The sequence below is a fragment of the Primulina huaijiensis genome, chromosome 15 (assembly GCF_012295235.1).
Source record: "Primulina huaijiensis isolate GDHJ02 chromosome 15, ASM1229523v2, whole genome shotgun sequence".
Classification (NCBI taxonomy): Eukaryota; Viridiplantae; Streptophyta; class Magnoliopsida; order Lamiales; family Gesneriaceae; genus Primulina; species Primulina huaijiensis.
The window spans coordinates 24,549,958-24,571,563 of record NC_133320.1 but is presented as its reverse complement, the minus strand read 5'-3'; the positions used below and the strand labels follow the sequence as shown (position 1 = coordinate 24,571,563).

Genomic DNA, 21,606 nt, shown 5'->3' with positions numbered 1-21,606 from the left:
TTTTTTTTTTTTTTTTTAGGAGCACTTGTTCTTTATATTTATAATAATATCAATATTGTTTTTTTGAGGCAAAGAACAAAATTAATAATAATTTATATATTTGTTTGTATAAATTGGGTAAAACATATACAAATTAGCATTCTTTTTTTAAAAAAAATTGAATAGTTTTTTTTAAAGTTTAGAAACAAAGTTTATCTTGTTTATTTGCTTTACGTTTTTGGCCTTTAGAAATGAGTTTTTGAATCTCTCTTACCATACATTTAAAATTTTTCTGTCTTAAATATTTTTTGTGAGAAAAATTTAGCTTATATTATACAATAAAGGTATAAAAATTTAAAAATGACTTCTTCATATCAATTTTTTTTTTTGTTATGGGTGATATGGTTATTTAAAAATTTAAAATTATAGATAAATATAATATTTTTATAATTATATGTTAGTTATTGATTATATACAAATTTATTAAAATATGTTATTATGATATTTTTATAATTCGAGAAGGGAGTATTTTTTGGATTAAAAAAACATATCATGACACCAAAATTAGTTATTTTAAGTTTGTCAACTTTGATAATACCCGCTTTGTTTGAATGATATGATAATTGAATGGTATATAATTGAATGATAATAAATTAAAAAATATGGATAAATTGTACATTTGGATAAATATATGAGTGTTTGGTATGATTTTTAGATTTTAATATGATGGATTAATTTTGTATATTATCATTAAATGACCAAAACATCCCACTGTTGAGTTGTAATTCCTTAATTTTGGTCATAACAAACAATATTTAAATACTATAGGATCTAGCAGTCGTTTAATATATTTACAAATGTTGGAACCGGAGCTCAAGTAGTCCATCCACATTGTTTGCAACCGCGTCTTCAAGATTGTATAAAAGTTCAACTGGACCGGATTACTTTTGTACTACTAGAAGACATCATCCAGTTCAACTGGACCCTTGCATGTTTCAGTGTTTTTGGGATGAACCGGACTTCACAAAGTCCAAAATATCATACATGCCATTTATTGACCAATCATACACAAAAACAAGATAATTAATTAACTAGAATATCAACTGAATAGTGTTTAATCTTCTCTCTCATGTTATCAATTTTACACTGCATTTGGTTGGAGAGATTAAGTAGGATATATTATTTTATCACATTTTATCTAATGTTTGGTACGATTTTTATTTAACCAACTCAATCCTTCCTATAAATGATTAGGTTGTATTACGTGTGATTAAATAATAACTTCTTCTTCCGTAGGATTATTAATCATTTTTCTATTCCTACTCTCTTTCCAATTTTACCCTACCTCATTCACCGCTGTTGAACAACCTCGGCTGCCGCCGTCGTCGGACCGCCGCCGCCGGACCGCGGGTCGCCGCCGCACCGCCTCAACCACCTCGACTGCCGGATCGGCCGTCGGACGCCGCCGGACCACCACCATCGCTGGACCACCGCCGCCACCTCGGCCGCCAGACCACCGCCACATCGCTGTCTCCGCCACCTCCGCGCCGGACCGTCGCCGCCACCTCTGCTGTCGGATCGTCCGCCGAACCGCCGCCGCCGCCGGAGTGGAAGAAAGAAAAAAAGAAGAAAGAGCAATTTTGTCTTTTCATCAAAAAATTCAAAATTATCCTACACTTAATATTCTTACCGGCCGACCACCTCTGCCGGAATGAAAGAAAAAAAAGAAAAAAGGGCAATTTTGTCATTTCATCGAAAAATTCAAAATTATCCTACACTTAAAAATCTTACCAAACATAATATTATTTTACACCATATATTACATATCTACGACAATCATTTTCTTTATCATTTATATACTAATCATTAGTTTATTTTATCATCCAACCAAACGCAGCCTTACAGAATAATCCGTCACTATTTTTGACAAAACGCCAAGAGATGATTGAATATAATATATATGATTAAAATTTTCAAAACAATTATAATTCAATTTTGATTTCATAAATCTGATATTTAAAATTTTCTGTAAATCTCTAGTAGTTGATGTAAATATGAGAAATAAAAAAAATACAATGTGTATCATATCGTGGAAATTCTTATACCAAATATTGCAATTTAAACCTAATACTAATAATCCGCGACAGTAAGTTTCCGTAACGGACACCTCCTCTTCATAATTTCTTGGACACGTATGAAAATGTGTCGATTCTGTTACCATAATTAGGATAAAATCTGCGTTTCACAAGCAATTCAAATTTATTGAGTGACGCTCTTCTTCTTTCGGTTAATATAAATTCTTCGGTGTCTGAGTTCTAGTCTTCTTGGCACAGGCATCTGCATTTGCGGAGGAAGACACTCGAGATTCTTGAGGCAATACAAATTTGAAAAGAGGTTTTACTTTTCAAGAAAGGCGATAAAAACAAGAGGTTGGTTTTTCTTTTTTGGTTCTTGATCACGTCTTTTTTCTATTTCTTTTTGTTTGACTACGGGGTTTAATAGCAATCTTCGAAACAGATCAAACCGATCAACCAACCCAATATGGATTCTTGGGCCAGATTTCTTTATCTTGGCTCCTTTTGGTTGATTTATTGAAATTTATTTTGGTTTCTGAAGTTTTCGAAATGATTTGACTGTTATTGTTTCTCGTGTTTGTGCATGCATGGATACCGGGATTCTACATTTTTGGAGACGCTCTTCTTCCTTCGATTAATAAACTCTTCGGTGTCTTGAGTTCTAGTCTTCTTGGCACAAGCATCTGCATTTGCGGAGGAATACACTCAAGATTCTTGAGGCAATACAAATTTGAAAAGAGGTTTTACTTTTCAAGAAAGGCGATAGAAACAAGAGGTTGGTTTTCTTTTTTGGTTCTTGATCACGTCTTTTTTCTATTTCTTTTTGTTTGAGTAGGGGGTTTAATAGCAATCTTCGAAACAGATCAAACCGATCAACCAACCCAATGTGGATTCTTGGGCCAGATTTCTTTATCTTGGCTCCTTTTGGTTGATTTATTGAAATTTATTTTGGTTTTTCTGAAGTTTTCGAAATGATTTGAATGTTATTGTTTCTCGTGTTTGTGCATGCATGGATACCGGGATTCTACATTTTTGGAGACGCTCTTCTTCCTTCGATTAATAAATTCTTCGGTGTCTTGAGTTCTAGTCTTCTTGGCACAAGCATCTGCATTTGCGGAGGAATACACTCAAGATTCTTGAGGCAATACAAATTTGAAAAGAGGTTTTACTTTTCAAGAAAGGCGATAGAAACAAGAGGTTGGTTTTCTTTTTTGGTTCTTGATCAATCTTTTTTCTATTTCTTTTTGTTTGAGTAGGGGGTTTAATAGGAATCTTCGAAACAGATCAAACCGATCAACCAACCCAATGTGGATTCTTGGGCCAGATTTCTTTATCTCGGCTCCTTTTGGTTGATTTATTGAAATTTATTTTGTTTTCTGAAGTTTTCGAAATGATTTGACTGTTATTGTTTCTCGTGTTTGTGCATGCATTCTACATTTTTGGAACAACGGGATGCTTGCAGGTAACCTGATGGGTGTGTAAGTGATGTCAGTCTGTCTAGTAACCACTAGAATTAAGTAAAGAATGAATTAGTATACCTTTTTTTTGGCACAGTTTATAATATAACATGATTGGTAACGGAATTGTTGGAATTCTTTCCGAGCGAAGGGTTCCCCTCACCCTGTCTCACTGTGCATGGCTGCTGCATGGTGGCAGTGGCAAAACTTGAGTATCCCGAATTGTTGTGCAGCCGTCTACAAAACGGATTCATCATGATGCACTCTATGAAGACGTTGGTTGCGAGGTATCAGAGGACTATTCAGAATTTGGTCCGATCTTGGGTATCAAACAACCAAAGGTAGTTTAGCTTTTTATGTTTTTTCTCTCTTCTACAACCATAATGTCGAACCTTTTAAGTTATGGTAATTAGTCTTGGTGCAGTTGGAGATGATTCTTCCTGATAGGGCATATGCATTTTTCTTCCATACTCACAAGGCTCAAAGAGAAAATATGCCTCTGCTTGATAAGGTGCGGGGCCTCATGTGGTACATTGACACGTGTCTTGTTTGAACTCTGCTCGTATTGACTTTCTGGTGTATAGGTTTTAGCTGGAAGGGCTTCGTTATTTTATTTTGAACTTATAGTTGGATTTCATGGTAAGAGGTTACTAGCATTTGGAAGCTTTGCTGGAAGAGCTGGAATGATTGATTTCTTGAGTGGCCTTGGACAACGTATGCACCTTGATGCTTTCTGGATGGAATATTTGGAGTTATAGATTCTTTTGAGCTGATATTTTCCTTTTTCAAATGATTTCTACACTATTTAAATTCTTGTCTAATTTTAGAGGTGAGTCCATAAGAATGAGAAATATCAACTGCTGCCTTACTCCCTGCTCATTCATCTTTGTCATCAAGAATCTTAAAACTACTTTCACAATAACTAGCTGAATGAAATTAGTTACTGTTTTGCTTCCTGAAAGCAGCACATGGCTTTCGACGACCTAGAATAAGCAAGTCAAAGGGCTGCTTTTGGTCATTCTTTCTTTTGCCAGATCACAACTTGGATCTATTAAACTCCTTAAAAACAAGTGTTTTGGTTAGAATTTGTATTCCTTCATTCATCTTAGTCCTTCAGATTTTATACTGAATTTAGTTTTAAGACTTTTTTGGGTGTTGATTATATGTAATGCAATTATGTATCATCTTATGTTCAAATGTTTTTTCTCCAGGATTTCTCAGTCTTGGATATTCAACGCCTTTTCTATCATTGGGTGCATCTTACATGTATTCTTCACTAGCGATGGCAAAGGCTGCTGTAATATCTGTTGGTGAAGAGATAGCTACAATGAGACTTCCATCAAGAATATGTCCCCTAGTCTTTGTTTTCACTGGCGCAGGAAATGGTGTGTTTTGAGAATTCTTATCAATCAATGAACTTGCTGTGACTTAAAAACGTAAATCTCATTCAAGATCCAAAGCATATAAGTTATGATGCTAGTGATGACAGAAAATAAATGAAAGTAGGAAGACAAGATTTAAGTGGTTCGGTCCAAAAATGACCTATGTCCATGGGAGTCACTATTATTGATCACTTTTGAGATACAAAGCAATAGGTTTACACAAGAATTCACTCTGTTTCCACTCTCATGAATTACACTGAAAACTCTCTTGAAATCTCCTTTGTTGCTCTTTCAATCTCTCACCCAATCTTGATCACTTATATCTTTCTTTCTCTATGCCAGAGTTAGTCTCATCACTTGCCTTCTCAACTTCATTCTTTTATATTGATCGAAATGGAGTAACTTGCTAACCACTTAATTTGTTGCAAACCAAGTGATGTACCAGAGATGATCAGTTTCCGAGTAACCAACTCAACCGCAGGTTCTTGGTTACTCTTGTTGAGCTCACCAAGTGATCTGGTCTGGATTAAGCGACACATATCTACAGTATGACAGCGACACATATCTACAGTATGGCCTGCCACTTTATTGTTGGTGGTTCACTTTATCCATTTTTTTTGTAAAAAACCCTTTATCCAATTTCAGTTTTTATTGATACAATATCTTCTTAAATCTCTACATAGCTAAATATGAGTCAAGTCCTACAATACTTTCTTTAAACAGCATCCTCTTCTTTGAGCAAATCTTACACTGGAATCTTTCTAGAGCATATTTATATCTTTCTTTAGTTTCGCTCTCTTCATGGAACATGATATTTCAAACTTGTTCGACTCTACTGGGTAACTTACTTGCAAATATTTGTGCCATGGGCTTTTGTGGAGAAACTGAAGGAAAAATGGTAATCAGAAGAAGAATGTTTATTTCCTAAGAATATAGGCTAATCAGGGGAGAAATTGTGTAATCGTAAATTAAGGGATCATGAGTAGAATTAGCCTAGAAACAGATTAGCCTAGAAACAGGTCTATCAATTCTGTATAAATTAGACGGCTTAGTGTTGTGTAAAAAATAAGAAAACACATAATATTTCTCAGAAATATACTACTCATTTCATGATATGGCTTCAATGATTTCTCTTGTGTTTCTTCTTGTGCGTTCAACAGCTAATTATATTTTTTACTGTCTCACATGGTGCACGAGAAAATTTTCAGCTTCTTCCCCACACTTTTGTGGATCCAACCAGGCTTCCTGAATTATTTGAGATGGTAATTTCTATGAATGTTCACTTCAGACAGCTTGGTTTTAATATGCAAATGTGTTTTCAGTTGCTGATATGAAGAGTTCTCATCTTAATAACTCACTACTTCTAATTGCTTCTCTTCAGTGCACAAAATCAACTTGTCAGGAAATTAACTTTATTTTGATCAAACTAAATTAATATGTCCTAGGATTGGATGTCTTGATATGATCTTTTTATGTCAAAGCATCTGCTCTGTTTATATCAAATGTTCAAGGGCTACCCAGAGGGGACAAAAATGGTTTTTGTGACTCAAAATAAAATCTTGCTGCCAGACATTCTTTTTTTTTTTTTAAATACTTCTACAGCTAGGAACTCTGCTAAATGCGACTTCTTAGGCTGGTCTCTTCAGGTGTTTATCAGTGATGAACTTACACAATGTTTGGAAATTTAGTTCTTGTATTTCTTTGTGGAACATATTGTTCTGTACCACTATCTCATGCTTGAATGTGGTCAGTTTTTTGTTTAGTTCTATTTTTGGTTTCATAAGGTCCATGCAGAGTGATCTAAATCCTAGTCACACTCTGATTGATTTACCTTAACCGTAGTATTTTGTTGTCCTCATTGTCTTCATGGTTTTATTCTCAAAATTTCATGACTTCTTTCTTATATTATTATTTAATGTGTTTCTTATAATCTGACTACAATTTTTTCGTTCTATTTTTTTCCTTTTCAGCATTAAAGTTCTTCCTCTTTAGTTTGGATGTATTTCCAAGTATTCTTATACTTAATAATGCTTATTCTCAATGTTAGGGCAGAGATCATACTCATGTATAATGAACTTCAATCTGAGCCTTTCAATTGTGTTGTAACCAAGACGTCTTCAATTGGTCAGGCCAAAGATGTTAAGGAAGCGGGGCAGACCTCAAAGAGAGTATGTCAAGTATATGATTGTGTTGCAACCTGTCAAGACATGGTGGAACCCAAAGATTCTTCAAAATTATCTGATAAGGTGAAGGATTAACCTTTCCATTCTTTTGTCAGGTTTTGTATTGGTAGGAAGATATTTTTGTTTGAGCAGCTATGGAACAGTGTTACATGTATGTGGCTAATTTAAATTTTCAGATTGAGAAGAAATCTGATGTAATGATTTTATGGCTTCTGGGTTTTCTGTTGTAAACGATTAACCTATTTAAATTTTCAAAATAATCTCTTTCTTTCTTCATTCTGATCATGGGTGAAGCCAAATAAATTTACATACTACCTTTGTTGTGTTATCATCAGGCTGACTACTATGCACATACGGAAAAACAATCAACCTATTTTTCGCGAAAAGATAGCCCCATTTGTTCTTTAGGAGCACATATTGTTGAGCTTTATTTAGGTGCTGACCCCTCTGCATGTTTATGAAAGCCGTCTTGCTTGCTTGCTTTTAGGTCTCTCTAGTTAAACAATCTCAGAAATATGCTTTGGATTTGATCTCATTGTTCCAAATTTCCAAAATGTGCAGTCTATTTACCTTTGACAAATTTCCAAAATGTGCAGTCTATTTACCTTTGAAACATACAACATATAACCTTTTTGTTTAGTTTTTACCTCCCTTTTATGACTCTTTATGGTGAGTTCATCAGTCTGTGGTTCCTGAGCGTCATTGGCAACATGTGACTCTACTTATCTTAAATTTAATCGACACACTTTTGGGCTATTGCATCCAGCAGCAATTTTTTATACATCAAACCACGTAAATCAATTATGCAATTTGTGGTGAATGAGTTCTGTGAACAGACTAATGGACTTCTTCATTACCAGTTCTGACTTCTCGCTTTGCTGCAAAATCTACCTTACCAATATCATCACCTCACCAGAATTGATTTGTTTAATGTTTTGATTATTTGTTACGTTCATCTGGTATGTTGCTTAATCTTGTCCTCCATCATGGTCACACGTAAAATCATGGTCTTAAGGCGGTCAAGGAAACTCTCTCTAGATCTCTTTTAATCTTGCTATAATTTGTTGAGGACATGAACCTTAAATGCTCTCCTACTCTTATTCAAACTGACCACCAGTCTTTTAATGCATTTTTTTTTAAAAAAAATCTTTAAATGCAGTTTCCAGAGGCTAGTCTTTGTTTAATGTTAATCTAATTTCAATACTGTTAGATGGGTAATTGAGCTATTTTCTTTGCTCTGGCAGTCAATTGTATGTATTGGGAAAAAAAGATACCCTCGATTGTTGACTATCGTGCGGCTGCAAGATCTGATGAGGAATGGTTGCCCACTTGTTGGGATATCATATATAAGTTGTGATATAGGAGGTTCCTTCCATTGAATTTCTCAGCCAAACTACATTCGTCGACTCACCTTTCTTTAGGTACTTTTGCGTTATCCGTATAAATATCAGAACTGAATCACCTAATCTTTTACTAATGGGCGACATAAATCAGCCATGTTAAATGGTTTCCTTCTTGCCAGATATTTAGGGAACTAAAGTTCTACCACATTTCTAATATAGGATGGTTTTTTCCGCATCACCATCACAAGATGCAATGATGAAATTTCTCTTAGTTCTTTCAGCTATCTTTTTATAATTGGTAAAAAATGTTTTTTTAGATATGATCCAGTCAATAACTCTTACCTTCGTGACATGGAGAGTAGTGGCGTGATCTGCTCAGCTGTGGACATTCTTCCGACTGAGTTTGCAAGAGAGGTAAGTGATATATGATCTTTTTGATATGTCAATGTCATGTGTGAGTATTAATCTTTGATGGAAAGAATTTGATGTGTAACATTGGTTTCTGATCATTTTCACGTTTTTTATTTCAATAAAGGCTTCCCAACACTTTAACGATATTTTATCTGAATTTGTTGGGGTCCTAGCTTCTTCAAAATATCTCGAAGAGTTGCCTATGCACTTAAGGAGAGCTTGTATAGTCCATGGTGGATCACTTACTTCTCTATTTGAATACATACCTAGAATTCGTAACTCTAATTTTGAGTAAGTTATATACACCGTCTTTCATTAATTTGTTTATTTACCTCAATGTGCAGTCTCGGCTTGAATTTTTAATGAATGGTCTAAACTTGAAAGAACTATTAAGAGCGTAGCAAAATAAAAAAAATCTGGTCTTTTCTTGAGTTTACTGTCATGTTAAGAGCACATTGAGTATGAAAATCCAGTCAAACTCCATAATTTCTCCAGTTCATCTTGGGTCTTACTTACTGGCTATTTTTGCCAATGAAACAATTAGCTATTTTGTTGGTCCGATAATTAATGATTTTTCATATTTTTTGCAAGAAAAATTAAAAGCGTAGCAAAATCAAGAAAAATCTGGTCTTTTCTTCAATCCAGTCAAACTCGGTCATTTCTCCAGTTCATCTTGGGTCTTACTTATTGGCTATTTTAGCCAGTGAAAGAATTAGCTATTTTGTTGGTCTGATAATTAATGATTTTTCATATTTTTTTGTTTGACGATTAATTAGATTTTTGGTTAGAATCCACCTATTACTTGACCGAAATCACATCATTCAAGATGGTAATCCATTATTGTCTCTAACATTCAGCTTTTTTGGTTTTTCCTTTTTCCTGTGACAGGGATCCATCAAGAAATCTACCAAATATCCAGTCCGAAAAGATGAAGCGTACTGCATTCGTATTTTTCTTTATTTCCGCATTGCCTGAATTTAACAATAATGACAGGTTCATTCTTTAAGTTGTGATTTACTTTTAATTACCAACAGTGTTGCTCACATGATTCTGTAGATTTCTTTGAGTGACCATTTGTTCGATGCGTTCCTAATAAATAAAGCTTTGGATGTAATTGAAGCAGCCACGTGTTTCTTTCAAATTGGTGAAATTTGATGTAGGTCAGAGCACAAAGGCTATGTCTTACTCAGAACTTGAAGTAAGTAGTGCCTTGAGTAAATGATATTCCTGGTGATAAGGGAAGTTTGTGTCAATTGCTCACATGAAGGATTCTGTATACCAGTACTAGTCTTTCCATTTATATCATTCGCTTGTTCTTTGTGTATTTAAGTAGTAATAATAGTGGTGGAAGTAAATATCATAATACCCTGGAAGTAACAAACTAATGACAAATCCCTAAATTAATAGTAGAAATGCTTAAAGACGGTTTCCTAAGCTCTTGAATTTTTCATTCTTACAGCCTTTACCTTTTCCAGTATCATTTTATTTACCAGACAATGTAGAAATTTTCAAATTATCAGGTGGATGCACTAGCAAGTAAACACAAGGGAATAAAATGTGATTAGCTTATATTTTCTACTCCTGGTGGCATCAGATTGTTCTCAGGTCAAAGGTCATATGAGTTTCATCAGTTCATAAAATGAAGTATGCCTTTTTATCCAAATGCAGTTGTTTAGTTTGCTTATTGTTGATATTTATTTACTTTTCTAAAAAGATTAGAGCAGATGATAAAGCGCTTCTAGATAAAGTCATTGATTCTTTGGCTTCCATGCTAATCCAAGTAAGAGTCATGTTGACAGCATAAACAATGTTGTGACCCTTAAGGTTGAGAAATTCAAAGAGATGAATCTAGAGAAGGACAATGATATAAAAACTGAAGCTGTCATCCTGATATTAGGTGCTGATCGAGTTTGTCGACCAGCTGCAGATTTCTAACTTCAGTTGGTAGCAGTTCATCAGATAAGTGGTTAAAATCACTTATCGCGGATGATTTTCAAGAGAGTGTCTGTGTTAAAGTTATCGTGGCATCTCTTTTCCTCGAAGATGCACAAGAGGTTAACCAGACATTCGAACTTTTCAATTGTCCTTATGTTTTGTCTCTACTTAAAAATGATTATGGGTAATTTAAACAAAAAAATAGCTTATTACATGGATTCCAGATAGCTGAGGGAATTCCAAATGCAACAGCAGTTCAGCTCGATGCCTTGAATCACGAGAGTCTCTGTAATTACATTTCTCTGGTAAACCTTCTGCACCATTTGCTTGCAATAAAGCAGACCATTTTTTTCCCTTGAAGATAGTCCAGACACCGAGGATATAGATGATCTGCTAACCTTGGACTTTAACATGTTATTACCATGATACACCTATTTTCTCCCTTTCTTAGTGGTTTTTGAAACTTGTAAATGGTTGGTAAAACATCATGATTTTGTTTAGCGTACTTGAGTGCCAGTTTGGGTTTTAATTAGAATATTGATGAGTTACAGCTTTATGGTTTTATGCAGGTTGATGTTGTCATCAGTTTACTGCCTGCCAGTTTTCACAGCAACGTAGCTAGTGCATGTCTTCAGGTATAGATGCCACTTTCATCGACATAATTAGAAAGATACACCGCTACACATGAGAGAAACCTGGCACTGTAATAGGGGTCAAGATTAGTTTGCATGTTTTTGGCTGGTTTAGACAATTGAATTATGGTCTTCAAAAGTTGTTTGATTAAAAGTTGTTCCTGAAGTTTCTGTTTTCCAAATAACTGTGATAATCTGTATCAGAGATTTATGAACAACTTCTTAATCATCCTCGGGCTGTGCAATATCAATAATCTAAATCATCTAAAAACCATGACGTTGGAGTAGTGGAAGGATTAATGCAAAAGAAAAGGGTAAATCAGTATTTGGTTTGTAGGTACAACAAATTCAAATAATCTCTCCCCCAAATGGGGCATAAAGTCAGATAGAAAATTTTCACACAAAAATTTGGTGTTATAACTGCTAGACCTCATGCAGCGTACTAGTTCCTTGCTGAAATTAATGAAAACCATGTATTACAATGTTCATATTTTTTATGATATGATGCACTTTGGATTTTACATGATCAATTATTTTCTCTAAAAAGACAAACCTGCATGTGATGCGTGTACATGAATCTCTGCAGATTGAGCAAAAATGCCTAGTCAAAGAGAGCTCCAGTGATAAATAATTTTTTGGATCCAACTTCCAGTGCCTCACTTTGTTACTTTTTATTTCCATCAACCTCACATTTTTAAATGTATAATATAATTCCATTCCTCCCTTTTTCTTCTAGGAAACATCTTGTCACTGCTAGCTCTGTTGATGATTTCATGTTCAAATCTCCAGTGTTTCATTTTGATATTTGATATTCTACCTTGCTCATTTTGTAATGTGAAGTCATACGTCCTTTTTCAGCGTAGGAAACATCTTGTCACTGCTAGATATGTTGACGATTCCATGTCCAAGCTTGATGAAATGGCTAAAAGTTCCGGTGTTACTTTTCTATGTGAGATGGGCTTGGACCCTGGAATTGGTAACCCTTTTTGGCAGTGGACAGTAGTAATAAGCTGTCATCAATCTAAATTTTTTCTTATCATCACAGATCACATTGCTTCGTCGTACAGACCACGTGATGGCAATGAAGATGATCAATCAAGCACATGTACGAGGGGGGAGATAAAGTCTTTCACTTCTTACTGTGGTGGTCTTCCATCTCCAGATGCTGCTAATAATCCAATAGGTTACAAATTTAGGTATACTTTCACATCTAATTTTAACTTTTTGGAAACACTACATGGCAAGAAATAGGTTGTTACCTGTGCAATCGACCTAAAATCTGCAATACCTGAATGAAATGTGTCAATTTACTTCCAATCACCAAGGCCTTTGGGCAGTGGATAAATATAATGTAAAGCCTATTTTTGACCATGCTATTTTCAGTTGGAGTCCAGCAGGAGCAATCCGATCTGGACGCAATCCAGACACGTACAAACATCATGGAGAAATAAAGCATGTTGATGGTGAGTTCACACTAGAATGATACTACAACCCTCTTGCTACTTACTGACAAAAGAATTAAGGTTGCACTTAAATCGAAGAATTTGAAGCTATGAATTTTAAATATATGATTGTTTGGATGAATTTATGTTGGGTGGATTTCAAATCTGTACATTGCTAATCCATGTTGATACAATGGTAGTTATGATAGATTTAAAATACATCCCAGATATGTCTCATTTCAAATCCTTATTTCCAAATGAAATCCCTTCATTCAAGTGCAACCTAAGCTATTTAGATCATCTAAAATTAGTTAGCTGTTGAATATATTTGTTTACACTATACATTCATACATGATTCTGGTGTAATATATTTTTGAACTTTCATTTTTTGTTAGTTTCAACCATTCGTTTCACAAGTTTCTTTTTTGTTGAATCTCTCTCCTTTACTTTTATAATTTGTAAAAATGAGTTCTTCAAACTCAAATTGCCACTCAATAGCCAAAATTGAGAAGTGGAAGACTTACCAGCTATTTCCCCTGCCTTCATAATTTGAGTTGAGATTGTGGGTTTATGCCTTGGTATAGGTTTTGGAGAAATAATGGGGACACTAGCAAGAATTGGCTTATTTTCTACCGAAGCAACCCCCATATTAGAAAACGAGATTAGACCCACTTACAGAAGCTTTATGATGGAACTTCTTAATATTTTGGCTGAAATAAAAGTAGGCGCGAAAGAGATTGAAGAGAGGATCATGGCTTTAGGTCTTTGCAAAGAAAGAGATACAGCATTGAAGACAGCTAAAACTATTGTGCAAGTCTTGTCCCATATATGTCATCAGAGAGGTTGTATACTATTTACAGATATGTGATGCTGGCTCTAAAATAGGCTTTCTGATATATACTTTGGCCTTTCTTTACACCTTAGATGGTCTCTATATGTAAATGATTTTTGTTTTAACATAGATTTCTGGGATTCCTTGAGGGGGCTGAAATACCCATTTTCTGCAAATGTGCATTTGACTTCACCTGCCTCCGCATGGAAGAAAGGTTGGCATATTCAGGCACAGAACAGGTAATTTGAAGAACGTGATTCATTGAATAGATTTGTAAGTTTGTAGCTGAAAATTATATCATACAATGATTACTGTTTGAGTCCAGGATATGGTACTTTTGCACCATGAAATAGTTGATTTCCCAAATGGCCGGCCTTCTGAAAACCACAGAGTAACTCTATTGGAATTTTGGAGGACTAATAAGGAGAAGGAGAAGTCTTATACTACAATTGCTTTAACTGTGGGAATCCTAGCAGCCATTGGAGCTCTGGTATTTACTCGTTTTACCTTTTCTGATCCGTATATGAAACCACAAGTTATTTCAATCAAATCATTTAAAAATGTTATCTTAGAGGGTAGGGTTATGCTTTCAAGTTGGTGGAGAAGATTGATTAACTAAGAGAGAGTTTCATGTATATCCTCTAAGTATCTTTCGGATATGTTTGTACATAAGATTCTCCACTTCATAACTAGAATCAGGTTTGCAGGGGAGATTGAATCATACTATCTAAATTTCCATTAGCTTCTTATAAAGAAAACTTTGAAAATTTCGAAACAAACTGTTCTTGAGTAAGTTTGAACATGATATCACCAATATACAACATAAAGGGAATGGAGACTAGGTCCAGTTATGGGTGAGCAGAACCAAACTAAACTGAATCAAACCAAAAAACCAGACTATAATGCTGATTCAGATTAATTTTTTGTCAATCTTAGTTTAATCATGGTTTGAATTAATTTTAAAATCAAATTGAAAAAATTGATTTGGCTATCAATTTTGATTAAAAAAATATGAACCAAACCGAGTTTATAAATATATAATTTTTAAATTATATACTATATATATAATTTAATTTTTAAATCTGAATCAAATCGATTTTATAAATTTTTAAATTATATAATATATATATTATTTTCAATACAACGATTAATATCCCTAATTATAATAAATTAAGAATAATTCAAAATAACATTAATATAATATTTTCTTCTTCGTTAAAATCATACACTCTCCAACAATATTCAATTTCGGTATGATTTAACAATTTATCAAATTTATTTCAGAAATCGACGAATTTCAAACATCACCAAAAATATAAAATTTATACATCAAATCGAGGACTCGTGTCAATGATCACAGAACTGAAGTTAATTCATCAATTGGATAAACAGATAAATCACAAAGTCCAAAAGGTTTTTCTCGATTTCTTTCTTTCAGTTGGTTGCTACTTGCTATTGTCGAGGACGGTGAAATGAAATCCACCGGCATATTTTTTTTAAAAATATTTAATTATATTATATTATTAATATATTACAATATAATATATTTAACATTTTCAACATTGTTATATCTGTTCGGACGAATCAAACGTTCAAATTTATCAGAACTAAAATACAAAACTTTTATATTTTTAGTTTTCTACGTAATCTCCAACTTTCAAATCATTTAACTTTATATGATTAAAATATGATATATTTATTTTTTTAATATCGTTAATTATTTAATAAAATCATATTATTAAATCAATCAATTATGATATTTACTTAAGCCTTTACATTACTTTGCAAACACGCAAGCCTCAAAATTTTTTTATATTTTACTTTGTATATGAATACGGAAAGTGGGATTAATCTGACGCGACATTATTAAATTAAAGTAACGTAATTACGCCACAATAATTAAAGTTGATTAAGAAAATTAAAGAAATTAAAAACAAAAAAAATTTAATACTCTAACCAGGATCAATATTAGACATCCATGAATTTCACGCCTCACAAAATATATTATAAAATAAAATGATAATTAATTATTGGAATAAACCTAATGGGAATCAAATCTGATATTGTACTCACGTGAAATGGCATTAATCTAGCTATTTGGTTTTTGTTTGTTTTCCAACTTTAAAAACAAAAACGACACTATCATATGTTTCTATTTCTCTTTATAATATATATGTTTTTTAATGATAATTTTTTTTAGATGGTAAAAAAAATATGAATTAAAAATATAAATTTATATTATATATTATTTTCTACAAGCAACTGTCAAGTAATAATACTGTTTCGACCACAATCTTTGAATGATTTATCTTCACTTATATATTGTCAAATATCAATAATTATGATCTGATCGAGACATTGTCCGACTTAAATCTTTCAAATTATATTGGCCTTTAAAATGACCCTGCGTCTGTTATATTCTTAAGAGTTAAAGATAGATAAAAAAGAATGTGGAGACTTAAACTTTCGGAAGGGGATGATCATCCATGGCTAACTAGCACGAATAATCATACCGGCAGACAATTCTGGGAATATGATCCAAATCATGGAACGGATGAAGAACGAGTTCTGGTTGAAAATGCTCGTAAGGAGTTCTATAACAACCGGTATGAGATCAAACACAGTTCTGATCTTCTTATGCGAATTCAGGTGACAAACTCAAGTCTATTGTTTAACTCTTAACAACAAACTTGTATCGATGTTCTAATTCGAAACTTCTCGGGTTTTTAATCCTTTTGATGATTTTGATTGAAGTTTGCTAAGAATAATCCATGCAAGATAGAGTTACCACAAGTGAAAGTAGAAGAAGAAATAACTGAAGAAGCAGTGGTAAATACATTGAGGAAAGCTTTAAGATTTTACTCTACACTTCAAGTTGAGGATGGGCACTGGCCTAGTGACTATGGTGGTCCTTTGTTTCTTCTTCCTGGCCTGGTAAGAATCTTTAATGATGGTGGTTAGAATAAAGAAGTTTTCGAATTCCCTGAAGGACTTACGTTTTCGAGAATTAATGCCACATCACAGGTTATAGCCTTGTACATAATGGAAGCGTTGAGCACAATCTTGCCAGAGGAACATCAGAGAGAGCTACGTCGTTATCTGTATAATCATCAGGTAATAACGCTTAATTCTAGCTCTATATCACCGAGAAACATCAATAATTCTTTGCCGGTTTTATGTATACAGAATGATGATGGAGGGTGGGCCCTGCACATAGAAGGACGTAGCACCATGTTTTGCACGGTCCTCAATTACGTTGCATTGAGACTTTTGGGAGAAGGTGTAAACAGTGGGGATGGAGCAATGGACAAGGCCCGGGCTTGGATTCTTGATCGTGGTGGTGCCACCTTCATCCCCTCGTGGGGAAAGTTTTGGCTCTCGGTTCTTGGCGTGTGCGAGTGGGATGGTCATAATCCTCTACCCCCAGAACTGTGGCTTTTGCCTTACGTTCTTCCTATACATCCAGGTTGATTCATGCTGTATTTTGGTGTATGTATTTACTGTGTCGATTTCATATTATTTGGGAAATTAACTGAGAATCACTATTGATGTAGGAAGAATGTGGTGTCACTGTAGGATGGTTTACTTGCCAATGTCATATTTATATGGGAAAAGATTTGTAGGGAAAATTGATGTCACTGTGCTCTCACTTAGAAAAGAACTCTTTACACAAGATTATCATCAGATTAACTGGGATTCAACCAGAAATCAATGTGCAAAGGTACTACTTTTTGTGGCTTTATAAGATTTTTGAAGTTTTTAGAAGACAGATTTAGATATCTGCCTTGTCTTGTATTCCCCATCTCACTGCTATGTGTAAACCTTCCGCTACTTGTGACTTTGGTATTAATCGAGAAATCTTGTCGGGATAGTACTTGGTCATGAATGTGCAATTTATTTTTCTTGCAGGAGGATTTATACTTTCCACACCCACTTTTACAAGATATTATATGGAAAAGTCTAAATGAGATTGCTGAACCTCTACTTATGCATTGGCCCTTCTCAAAACTAAGGCAAAGAGCACTAAGCACGGCAATAGCACACATTCATTATGAGGATGAAAATACCAATTATATATGCATTGGACCAGTAAATAAGGTACTAATCTCCGGTTTTTTGTTGTTTCGGACCGTATCAAGTCCGCTGCTGCATTATTCTTGAACCAAATATAAGTCTCCGTCTTATGTAATTTTTACTTGAAATACACTTTCTTGATGATAACCACAAAAAGCACAGGTACTAAACATGCTTTGTTGTTGGGTGGACGATCCAAATTCAAAGTCAGCCAAATTTCACCTTTCGAGAATCAAGGATTATCTATGGATGGCTGAAGATGGCATGAAAATGAAGGTCTGTTTAGCCGATCGCTGCACCAAAATCTAAGCTTTCTTCATTAAGACATACTCATGAGTAAATGAAATTCCAGGGATACAATGGGTCTCAGCTTTGGGATGTTGCTTTTGCAGTTCAAGCGGTATTAGGAACCAACCTTCCCCATGAATATGGATTGATGCTAAAAAAAGCAAATGAATTCATCAAAATGTCACAGGTAAATATCATGACACTTGATTTGGTTTACGTATAATTGTTTGCCTGTCCGATATAGTGTGTACCAAATCCATTTTTCTATTTTGCTTGTTGAAGATCAGAGAAGACAGTTCGGGAAATTTTAGCTCTTGGTATCGGCATAGCCGTAAAGGAGGGTGGGGATTTTCTACTGCAGATAATGGATGGCAAGTATCAGATTGTACAGCAGCAGGACTCGAGGTGCTTTCATTAATATCGGAAGAATTTGCAATAAACTAAGTGGAGTTTGATGATTATTTGTTTCTTGGTTACTAGCAGGCAGCCATTTTATTGTCACAGCTTCCATCCGAGATTGCGGGACAAGCAATAGAACCAAATAAACTTTATGATGCAGTTGATTTGATCTTATCCCTGCAGGTTGTATTCCTTTATTACAATCGTATAAACATAATTCTGAACACGTTGGAGTTTCATAAAGTTCAATTTGAATAGTGGAGACAATTTAAACCTCAAACTTAATCCTATCTTCGACTATTTTGGGCCTAACAAATTCTGGCATAGGTTCGTAATAATGGCTTTTATAGAATTGGTCCAAAATATCGAAATCAAGTTCTAACGGATAAGCATTCAGCATTCTCATAAGTTAATTCATTCTAATTTTTCAGACATGCATGGTTACTCAGAATCTTTTTTTTTAACCTCAAATTGTTGCTATAGAATCATAATGGAGGTTTTGCATCGTATGAACTAACAAGATCTTATTCTTGGTTGGAGGTAATTATTTAAACTAATGAAATATTCAGGTTTAATCAATTCATGTATTTCTGTACTTGATGAAAGTACTTGTGTATTAGCAGATGATTAATCCAGCAGAGACATTTGGAGATATCATAATCGATCATCAGTAAGATCAAAGAATATATAATTTGTTTTCTGATTTGGAACTGTGAATCGGGCGGATCTTTATTTGAATTCAAAACAACCCTCTCTGAATCGAGTCTTTTGAGACTTGGATGATCCCTATCTACGTTTTGCCTAAAAATATTTTGCCATTTTGGTTTCGGACAGATAAGATCCAGACTTAAATGTGGTATCAATGCAGGTATGTTGAGTGCACATCTGCAGCTATTCAAAGCTTGAAGACCTTCAACAAACTGTATCCAGGATACAGGAGAAATGCTATAGATTCTTGCATCGAAAAAGCCCTTAAATTCATCGAAAATAAACAGTTAAGCGATGGGTCATGGTATGGATCTTGGGGAGTATGTTTCACTTATGGGACATGGTTTGGAGTAACAGGGCTTGTCAAAGGTGGCAAGAAATATGACAACAGTTTGTGTATAAGAAAAGCTTGTGATTTTCTGCTGTCCAAGCAACTTCCTTCCGGTGGTTGGGGAGAAAGCTACCTATCAAGCCAAGATAAGGTACAAAATTTCGAAAAACATCCGTTTGTTGAAACATCTAACCGAGACATACATAAATGACAGAAAACATGCATTGCGTATTTCTTTTTGGTGTTAACCTATAAACTTCAGATTTCGTCAACTCTCTTCTCTATTGTTTCTCTATTTGATATGAAATTTTCAGGAATCCCGCAGTCACTCTAATCGCGTTTAACGACTTTGAATCTGGTTAAACTAACACACTTCCCACAAGCTGCATGATAACAGGTATACACAAATATTGGAAAAGGCAAATCACACCTAGTAAACACTGCCTGGGCTATGCTTGCACTGCTCGAAGCTGGTCAAGTAAGTCTCGTTCAATTCATAAAAGACTAGTAACAAGTCACGATGAAATGTTAACTAGGAACTAAAATGTAAATATGATGACTATGACTAGGCTGATCGAGATCTCAGCCCACTGCACCGCGCAGCTAAGGTACTGATTAATTCCCAAATGGAGAATGGAGACTTTCCACAGCAGGTAATCTGTAGTTTTTGAGATTTGGAGAATCCCTTCAGGTCTTCTCTATGCTATTACACAAGTTTCAGTTACGCATACTGAGTATAACGTCCATCGTTGTGATTTGACAGGAAATCAGTGGTGTGTTCAATAGGAACTGTATGATAAGTTACTCAACCTACAGAAATATCTTCCCGATCTGGGCTCTCGGGGTGTACCTTAACAAGGTGTTTCGTCATCATGAAGACCACGTGCATGCTTCAAGACGTAGATAAAGAGCTAATGATTACGAGTAGATATCTCGTAATACACTTTTGACATAAAAAATAATATTTTTTATGAGTTGGATTGGGTTGATTCGAAATCAATTTGTAGGTGATTACTTTCCATGTGTCATCAAATAAGTCGCACAACATGTGTTGCTTCTTGAATATGTACATAAAAAAAATTCTTACCGACGAATTAAAATTATTTATGAACTTTTTTTAAAAAAGGAAAGTGATGTCAATACTTGTCCTTGTGCAGGAGCTGCCCTGCATCCGTAGTAATCTATCTACATAAAGAATCTATCAAATCTTCTATTACATTAATCAATATTACATAAGTAGCGACATGAATTATAAGTTTGTCAACTACTTTCATTATAACTGGGGCTGAATGTCTCATGTGGGTTTTTATTTATCATGGATGAACTACTGTTTTTGTGCTTCATGACCATATGACCAAATTTGATGCTTACCACATCAATACTAATTCTTAAGAGTTGAAAAGAATATGGAGACTTAAACTTTCTCGAGGGGATGATCATCCAAGGTTAACGAGCACAAATAATCACACCGGTAGACAGCGGTGGCCGGTGGGAATACGATCCAAATTATGGAATTGATGTAGAACGGGCTCTTGTTGAAAATGCTCGAAAGAGTTCTATGACAACATACACCAGACCAAGCTAGCATGCGAATTCAGGTGCAATAAACTTCATTATTTGGCTCGTAATTAATAACAAACGTGTCTCCATGTAGATAATCAAAGTGATCATTTTCTGAATTTTTAATATACTTAACCAGACAATTATAAAAGAAACCTCATTTGAGTCGTTTCTCTATAATTTCAAAAAAGGTAATGTACAACGCAAACGGCAAGAGCTAAAGTACAATGGAACCAATTAACATAATCAACCGATATAATAGTTTCTATTGACCTTCATCCATTGAATCATTGTGGGGACGAGATTTTAAATCACTGCCACCTTGACTTGATTCTTCAGATTCTGAAATATTTTTTGGAACAGAATCCTCGAGTGCTTCAAGAAAGGATGGTACAGTGAACTTGTCTGCAAGTGGGTAAAGCTACAATTAGCTATATCATTAATATGCAGAACTTTCTACTACAAATGGCATACAACATAATCAATATTTAACTAGCGCACTCATACTGAAATCTCGATAGCAAGAATAGAGAACACTGATAAAGTCCAATAAAGTCCATTAAACCAATTATATA

At 34.5% G+C, this 21,606-nt stretch overlaps 3 protein-coding genes and 1 pseudogene across 7 annotated transcripts in view; 3 read left to right on the top strand and 1 right to left on the bottom strand.

Annotated features, from left to right (window-relative positions):
• Nucleotides 1–2,696: 2,696 nt before the first annotated feature.
• Nucleotides 2,697–14,241, top strand: LOC140958203 (alpha-aminoadipic semialdehyde synthase-like; annotated as a pseudogene).
• Nucleotides 3,622–4,269, top strand: LOC140959446 (alpha-aminoadipic semialdehyde synthase-like). Its single transcript, XM_073417274.1, has 4 exons — nt 3,622–3,663; nt 3,745–3,852; nt 3,936–4,022; nt 4,096–4,269. Exons 1-4 carry the CDS (start codon nt 3,622–3,624, stop codon nt 4,267–4,269), a joined length of 411 nt encoding a protein of 136 aa, XP_073273375.1.
• On the top strand, nt 13,822–20,789 carry LOC140958202 (cycloartenol synthase-like). Of its 4 annotated transcripts, XM_073415576.1 has the most exons (18): nt 13,822–13,910; nt 16,110–16,320; nt 16,426–16,605; nt 16,696–16,785; nt 16,858–17,137; nt 17,226–17,392; nt 17,581–17,769; nt 17,908–18,021; nt 18,098–18,220; nt 18,316–18,438; nt 18,514–18,615; nt 18,916–18,972; nt 19,056–19,102; nt 19,301–19,622; nt 19,869–19,949; nt 20,041–20,124; nt 20,235–20,395; nt 20,629–20,789. In XM_073415576.1, the coding sequence occupies exons 2-17, from the start codon at nt 16,120–16,122 to the stop codon at nt 20,376–20,378; spliced, it is 2,304 nt and encodes a 767-aa protein (XP_073271677.1). In that variant the 5' UTR covers nt 13,822–13,910; nt 16,110–16,119; the 3' UTR covers nt 20,379–20,395; nt 20,629–20,789. The 4 variants fall into 4 exon arrangements, 3 of the variants coding, with proteins under 3 accessions (XP_073271677.1, XP_073271676.1, XP_073271678.1); XR_012171754.1 differs by lacking the exon at nt 20,629–20,789 and having other exon boundaries at nt 19,855–19,949; nt 20,235–20,381; XM_073415575.1 differs by lacking the exon at nt 20,629–20,789 and having other exon boundaries at nt 20,235–20,563.
• Nucleotides 20,790–21,116: 327 nt separating this feature from the next.
• Nucleotides 21,117–21,606, bottom strand: part of LOC140958204 (26S proteasome regulatory subunit RPN13) — a 4,457-nt gene continuing 3,967 nt past the window's right edge. For both annotated transcript variants that reach the window (XM_073415579.1, XM_073415578.1), the window contains one exon: nt 21,117–21,436. In XM_073415579.1, the coding sequence (XP_073271680.1) occupies nt 21,297–21,436 (140 nt within the window). In that variant the 3' untranslated portion in view covers nt 21,117–21,296. The remainder of the gene's footprint in view (nt 21,437–21,606) is intronic.

Coding starts and splice junctions, on each gene's coding strand:
- LOC140958202 (XM_073415576.1), top strand. CDS start 16,120: ATGTGGAGACTTAAACTTTCGGAAGGGGATGATCATCCATGGCTAACT. Junction 16,321..16,425: donor ATCTTCTTATGCGAATTCAG/GTGACAAACTCA, acceptor TTTTGATTGAAG/TTTGCTAAGAATAATCCATG. Junction 17,138..17,225: donor CGTTCTTCCTATACATCCAG/GTTGATTCATGC, acceptor CTATTGATGTAG/GAAGAATGTGGTGTCACTGT.
- LOC140959446 (XM_073417274.1), top strand. CDS start 3,622: ATGATTGGTAACGGAATTGTTGGAATTCTTTCCGAGCGAAGG. Junction 3,664..3,744: donor GAATTCTTTCCGAGCGAAGG/GTTCCCCTCACC, acceptor ATTGTTGTGCAG/CCGTCTACAAAACGGATTCA. Junction 4,023..4,095: donor ATATGCCTCTGCTTGATAAG/GTGCGGGGCCTC, acceptor TCTGGTGTATAG/GTTTTAGCTGGAAGGGCTTC.